Source organism: Trachurus trachurus (assembly GCF_905171665.1).
Source record: "Trachurus trachurus genome assembly, chromosome: 5".
Lineage (NCBI taxonomy): Eukaryota > Metazoa > Chordata > Actinopteri > Carangiformes > Carangidae > Trachurus > Trachurus trachurus.
Window position 1 is genome coordinate 32,055,805 of NC_139896.1, and position 7,288 is coordinate 32,063,092.

The following is a 7,288-nucleotide window of genomic DNA, read 5'->3' on the forward strand; positions in this document are numbered from 1 at the left end:
CTATCATAAATACTCAGCTTTTAGAGATTATCAGCTTTAATGCAGCTTGAATGTGGAGGTAAATCTCACTGATGGTTTTCTTTTGTGTGTGTGTAGGAGAGTACTGGATCGACCCCAACCAGGGCTGCACCGTTGATGCCATCAAGGTCTTCTGCAACATGGAGTCAGGAGAGTCCTGCGTCTACCCCAAGCCTTCCAGCATCCCTCGCAAGAACTGGTGGTCCAGCAAGAGCAAGGACCGCAAACACGTCTGGTTCGGAGAGACAATGAATGGAGGATTCCACGTAAGTGTTTCCAGAACTTTATGTACAGTGATTCAGAATCAGATGCATATCAACGTCACAGCCCATCACATTGTAAAAACAAAAAAACATTTCTCTGTCTTGCTTGCAGTTCAGCTATGGTGACGACAGCTTGGCGCCCAACACCGCTGCCATTCAGATGACCTTCCTGAGACTGCTGTCCACCGAGGCCTCTCAGAACATCACCTACCACTGTAAGAACAGCGTGGCCTACATGGACGCCTCGATGGGCAACCTGAAGAAGGCCGTGCTGCTCCAGGGCTCCAACGACGTGGAGATCAGAGCCGAGGGCAACAGCCGCTTCACCTACAGCGTGATGGAGGACGGCTGCACGGTAAGAACCGGCAGATTCAACCACGCTCAGACAGCACACTGATAACGTTTCTTATTTTCCCATTTTTGGGCTGGACTGCAGCAGTGAGGCCAGCACTATAATTGCAAATGTTGCTACCTGACTGACTGACTGACTGACTGACTGACTGACTGATGGCATTTTCACCAGTGTCAAGCCTCAGTCCATCAGGTTGCTCTGGTTCCTCAGCTACTTTGGGAACTGCTGGGAAGCAGAGTATCACCTCCATTACACTGAGCCTCACCCCCATTACAGCAAATAAACCACTTTCATTCCATGTATCATTATTACTAAAGGGGAAAGAGAGAGAGCGACGGTGAGAGAGAGAGTCATCAGTAATGAGGCTTCGTACTAACGGCCCTGACTAAAAACCTGCCTCTAATAAAAGCGTGTTTATGTTCTGGGTTTGAATAAATAAAAGCTAAACTATTGTGTATCCCCCGACGGAGGCTGTGCTCCATGTAAGAGACAAAATAAAAAAGTCTCTGGGGGGGGGGGGGGTGGGCACCCAGGTGACTCACCTGGTCTCTCTCTCATTATGACAAACGCCTGAAGAATTACATTAAAAACTCTCTCTGAGTGATTATTTTATAAACCACAGTCTTTGTCTTTGATTGATGTGTTTGGTAATGGCTTTAAAATCAGGATTTAGGATTCTCGGTTCAGCTGTTAATAAGATTTTGACCTAGTCTTCCCTCTCTGGAGGCAACTAATGTAATTTTAATGCAATTTTGGTGAAGTCATAGGTCATTTAACATCTATTGGGCTTTTTCTTCCCTCTGTGCAGAAACACACAGGACAGTGGGGCAAGACAGTGATCGAATACAGATCGCAGAAGACCTCTCGTCTCCCCATTGTGGACATTGCCCCCATGGATATTGGTGGAGCAGACCAGGAGTTCGGAGTTGACGTGGGCGCAGTCTGCTTCTTGTAGAGAATGAGGGATCGAAAAGAAGAGAAACAAAAAAGTGGAAATATGAAAAAAAAAAATCAAACGAAAGAGGAGCACACTTCAGATAAAGGAGGAGAGAAAGAGAGAAAAAGAAAAATCAAGACACTTTTTTTAAACGGGACTTTTTTTCTAAGTAAAAAGTGCTTTTTCCAAGTCGAACTCCGTAGGATATCTGCACTGAATGGCACAAGCAACCGTCATCTGTGATTAATCCAGCATTGCCTCCAGTCAGCTCGCCCTGCCCAGCCCCATGGACACCCGGCAGTCCCTCAAAAGCCCTCACTTCGTCCTGGGTGAACAGCAACCCCCCTCTCACCTCCCCCCGACCCCAGGTCCATGAACAAGACGGAGGAAGTATGAGGAGAGTACGGGAACTTACCAGGGAACTAGAGAGAGAAAAATGTGTAGGTGTTATTTATTTATTGTTTAGGTTTGGGTCCCAGGTACGGTAGGACTGAGTTTATTGCTAAGTAATAAAAAGCCCACTTACACATATAAAAAAAAAAAAACTTCCACCAACTTCCTCTCTTACTTCCTCCTTCCACTAAAACCTAAATATCTCTTTGAAACCAAAAATCTATCTCTTAAGATAGTGCAGGTGTTCCTATTTCTACCACCACAGTGTATCAAAAGTTACTGTGTATTATAATAAAAGTCAATGGTGCTATTGTTGTAAAACAGTCTGTATTTTTTAACAACCAGATACTCGTTTGTAGTGACTTGTATATATGTATATATATATGTATATGTGTGTATACATATATATAAAGTTTCTCAGAGAGCATTTCACCCCGGGACTTCAGTGTGATAAATGTCCCCTGCTTTTCCCACCTTCCTGCTTCAACCCTTGTATGTAAGCAAACATGTCCGTGATGAGTTTTTTTTTTTTTTTACAATCGAAACATATCCAATTTGGAACTTTTTTTTGTTTTTTTTGTTTTGTTTTCATTTGTTTTAACATTTTAAAGCTACCTCACACTAAAAAAAAAAACATCACAAATTGAACTAAGGCCTTTCCCCCTCTGAAACCTTGTTTACAAATTGCATATTTTAGGCAAAGGAACAATATGACCAATATTTTTTAAACGTTTGGTCATGAAAGCCCAGTCTGCTGCCCCCGACCCCCTCCCCCTCCCCATTTGCTGTGACCTTTGACCCCCTCCCCCATCCCTCTCTACTTCCTCCCATCAGTCCCCTCACACAGGACGTGCCCTCTGCCTCGGCGTGCACACACACACGTACACACACGGCTGAAGAGATTTAAGGTGTGTTTGACTTTGTTGCTCCAGTTCGACAGCCAGCGCAGAGGGTTCATTTGTGTGAGGTTGTGTATATTTTTTATTATTAATAATAGTATTATTATTAATAATAATAGCATTATTATATTATTATTATGATCATGACTTGTTTTTGTTACGTTTTAATTAATGTAAATTGGAAATAAAAGACAAAACCAAGTAACAGGCTGAAGTTGCTTTTTATTTATATCCTGCTTTGTTCTCCCCATGTTGAAATATCTGGGGCAAAAGGTTTTACTCTTCCCCAAGGAAATTCCTTAAAAAGAAAAAAAAAAGTCACGCCTAAACATTTCACTGTGCCCTGCTTCCACTCAGTGTTTTTGTATATATTTCCAGGGGGAGAAACAGCTCACATGTCAAGCAAAGGCAGCGGAGAGAGGGATGAATGTGGGGCCATTTCCAATTTGTTCGCTGGTGACAGAAAAAACAAACAAAAAAACAAAATGTTGAAGGAGGTGGTGAAAGTTCATATCATTTACTTTCTATATGTAAAATAGTTTTTCAATCATTTCCTTTTCATTTCATTTTTATGCACGATAGAGTAGAAATACAGAGACACTGCCGACCATGATCAGCTCTTTCTGTGAACTGATGATGTCTTCCTGTACTTCTCTTACTTCTCATCTTCTTGCCTTTTTTTCAACTTACAGTAGCAATAAAAGGTAGAAGCATTTCTATGAACGATGTAGAGCAATGTTTCTTTTATTTTTTATATATTTGTTGTGTTTTTCCTGACATCACTTTTTGATAATGTAATGGTTTCCGATCGATGACTCCATCCTTGTTTGCATAATTAATGGCGTACAAACAGGAAAGAAAACCAATCACCAGAACAGAAATACATCACCAATAAAAAAAAAAAAGTACCTACAGAAAAAACCACACACAGATGACATGCTTGGTTCTTGTGCATTGGATTAACAGTATCACTGTATTATCATGAGCCAAAGGTAGTTGAAGATTATGTCAATGGCAGAGATGCATTAAGGAATCTAAACTCAGGCAGCATCCACATTAGATGTATGATTCATGACAGACAGGTAACATTCAGGAAAGCATTGTGAAGTTACAGCGACAGATTCACAGGGGTATCCACAGAAAGTTTTGTTTTTCACAGAATATCCTCCTTTTTTATGCTCATCTTTTTGCCTGTGGTTTACCACCAGAGACCAGGTTTTACATTATTCATTACAATATCAAACATTGTTTCTACTCAGAGTTTGACTGACTCTAGTTCTAAATTCACATTACGTGTTCATCCTGAACGACACAGACTTGAACCAGTCTTTCTCTGTAGATTACAAAACACGCACACACGCGCACTCACACACACCACATTTAACACATTACAGCACACAGAAATTTGACCTTTTCTAGGTTTTGCCTCTGTTCTCACCGACCCAATCCTTAGGTAAAAGTGGGGTACAGTTATACTTTAATATATCCATGAACACTTACAAGATTGTGACTGTACAGTTGAAGAATTAAAGACATGAATGATAAGAGTCTACAGCCATGGCGGCTGCACAGCGGCACAAAGACGAACATGCTGAGGTTTGAAGTTTACCTTGATCGTTAACCATCTTACCTTGGCATGTTAGCTTTCCAACAGTTGCCAATAAGCACTGTACGCACTACAGCTGAGGATGATGGGAAAATTTGACTACTGATTATAGAGGCCTGATTATAGAGGGAAAAAACTACAGTATCACGTTCAAAGAGGAATCCACAGGTGATAGATCAATAATAGATCCACACTGCCAGCCAAGCTAGAACAGAGACTAGCTCAACCAAAGGAATGGATGCCTCTGTTACTCCCTCTTTGTCAAAATGGACCATTTCTCTCTGTAAATTAACTTTGAAAGCCTATCAACGCCTAGATAATCTAAAACAAAGTTAACTTTTTGAATAATTTACCCCGCCGTGGAGCCGCCATGCTAAATTCACATTAAATGTTACTGATGAAAAATTTGAGAGAGCTCTTTTACAGTTTCCATTTGTATCCGTGGAGAACGACAAACAACCCCCCCCCCCCCCCCCCCCCCCCCCCCCCTCCCCTCAGAGAACGATGCTTCGGCTCACAGTAAATATGATTAGGAGGAACTCAAGTGAAATTAAAAATGGTGCCTGTTAATCCAGTCACGTTTTGTTCCATTTACTCTGAGCTGGATATTCAGTGTACCGACAATATACACACCCGGCTTACTTACTTTCAACATCACAAGCATCAGATGTACTACACTGAAAAAAAATATTGAATTTATAATCAGAGAGCTCATTATCACAGTGGATAAAAAAAAAAAATCTGTCATATAGCCTATATGGAAAATGGGAGTGGGAACAATTTGTACACAGCAATCAGTGCAGAGAGGAAGCAGGACTCGAGAGATTAATTAAAGCTAAACCAACAGCTCCTCTCAGGATAAATGGCTATACTAATGTAATTTATAACAGCGACCCATTTCTGGTTGAGATGTCTCTGTACCAATCAGTGGCCGCTGTACGAACAAACACTAAGCCAGATATTTTGTAGCTCGTGGCTGCAGCTTGGAAACAATATAGTTTACCTTCAGCTCTAATGGCTCCCTGAGAGTAAATTTAGATCAGCAGTTCTCCATGAGCACAGAAACAACTGGCTTAGTGACCGTGCACTGGGAGAGGCTTAAATAGGCGACGGCAACAATACACAGCACCACAATGTGAACACAACGAAACAAATTAGACAAGGACACACGTTTGAGTTTGCACACTGTCCCTTTTGACCTGATAAACACACTCCGCCTGATTAGTGCCTTTCAAGTGTTCATTAAGGGTCAGTTGGTCAAAGACTCCTAATTAGAGCTTAATGAAAGATAAAAGGGCGCAGTATGAGGCATGAAGAAAAGAAGAGGAAAGTGGGACTACAAAGAGAGAAGAAGGTTATTAAGTTCAAACTATTTCTTTCAACACATTCTTATTTCCTCCTTTCATCATCGTTTTTCAGTTTCCTCTGTTGTCTCTAGGTGCAGATGGTAGAAAGAGTAAACCAATAAACAGCAGGAAACAAAAACATGAAGAACCACAGGGTAGGGGGGTCAGCAGTAACAAATATAAAGAAATCTTGTAATCACAAAGCTCAGCTGTAAATGTCAGTTTCTTCTGTGTCTGCGTCCTCCACAGTAACTCCACAGCATTTTGAAGTTTATCAGTCGCTGCCAGTTGATTATTCCATTGAAATGACAGTACAGCGCAGCACAAGTTCAGAAACCCGTGCTCAGGGTGTCGGTCTCTGTGGGGGTCTTGCGCGGGCTGGGCAGACTCTTCAGGTACTCCAAATGCCTGCGGGCCTCGGCCTGGTTCTGCCTCACGTAGTACACCACGTACACGATGACCATGAAGAACCACACGAACATTGTCACCAGCATGGCCACGTCTGTGGTTTTCCTCTGGAGGCTGCAGAAGTTCACCCCGGAATCCAACAGTTTGACCAGCGGCTGCCCCGCGTGCTCCCCCAGCGACCCCGGGTCCTCCCACCTGCTCCCCTCGCCCACGCCGCGCACCGAGCTCTCGCACACGATCCCGTTGACCGTCTCGGGCTCCAGGTTGAGAGCCTCCATCAGCTCCTGGAGGGCGCAGTCGCAGTGCCAGGGGTTGTGGTAGAGACGCGTCTTGGCGCGCGTGGGGCCAAACTCCTCCCTGTTGGCCTGCTTCAGCTGGTTGTGGGAGAGGTCCAGCAGGCGCAGCTCGGGCCCCAGGTGCCGCAGGGCCCCCGAGGCCAGCGAGTCGATGCGGTTGTGGGACAGGTACAGGTCCCGCAGGTGGAGCAGGTCTCTGAAGGCGCTCTCCGGGATGTTGCGGATGTAGTTGCGTTCCAGGTGGAGGGAGACGGTGTCGGGCGGGATGCCCTCCGGGATCTCCCGCAGCCCGGCGTCCGAGCACTGCACCGTGGCCGTGTCCCAGGAGCAGAGGCAGCTGTCCGGGCACTGGGGGGACGCCTGGCCCCACAGGACGGTGAACAAGAACGAGACGCACATCCATGAACGAAGATCCTCCACTCCTTTGCCTCTCCGTCTTCCTCTGCTGACGCCGATGCAACTCTCCTCACGCCATCCTGTGTACATCGCGTCACCATAGCCTCCTGAAACACACCAGGTCCCAAACAGACACACACACACACACACCGTCCCAACCAGCAGAATCTGACAGATTGACAGGAGAAAAAGGGTCAGTGTGGATAAGACACGACAGAACACATACAATCAAATGAATGTAGACAGAGGAGATTATTCATTCAGGAGGAGGAGGAGGAGGAAAAAGGTCAGTGGGTAAAGAGATAGACGCTGAAATAAGCTTAAACCAGTTTAGCCTACAAACACAATCAGAGGATGACAATGTCAGCGCAGGA

General features: G+C 44.3%; 2 protein-coding genes across 2 annotated transcripts in view; one reads left to right on the forward strand and one right to left on the reverse strand.

Annotated features, from left to right (window-relative positions):
• Positions 1 to 1,828, forward strand: part of col2a1b (collagen, type II, alpha 1b) — a 47,313-nt gene extending 45,485 nt beyond the window's left edge. Inside the window, exons 52-54 of the mRNA XM_083971038.1 lie at positions 97 to 284; positions 394 to 636; positions 1,442 to 1,828. Coding sequence (XP_083827164.1) covers positions 97 to 284; positions 394 to 636; positions 1,442 to 1,588 — 578 coding nt within the window. The 3' untranslated portion in view covers positions 1,589 to 1,828. The remainder of the gene's footprint in view (positions 1 to 96; positions 285 to 393; positions 637 to 1,441) is intronic.
• Positions 1,829 to 6,143: 4,315 nt separating this feature from the next.
• On the reverse strand, positions 6,144 to 7,004 carry LOC310986344 (leucine-rich repeat-containing protein 3-like; the record flags this gene model as incomplete). Its single annotated transcript, XM_083972196.1, has 1 exon — positions 6,144 to 7,004. The coding sequence occupies one exon, from the start codon at positions 7,002 to 7,004 to the stop codon at positions 6,144 to 6,146; it is 861 nt and encodes a 286-aa protein (XP_083828322.1).
• Positions 7,005 to 7,288: the final 284 nt, after the last annotated feature.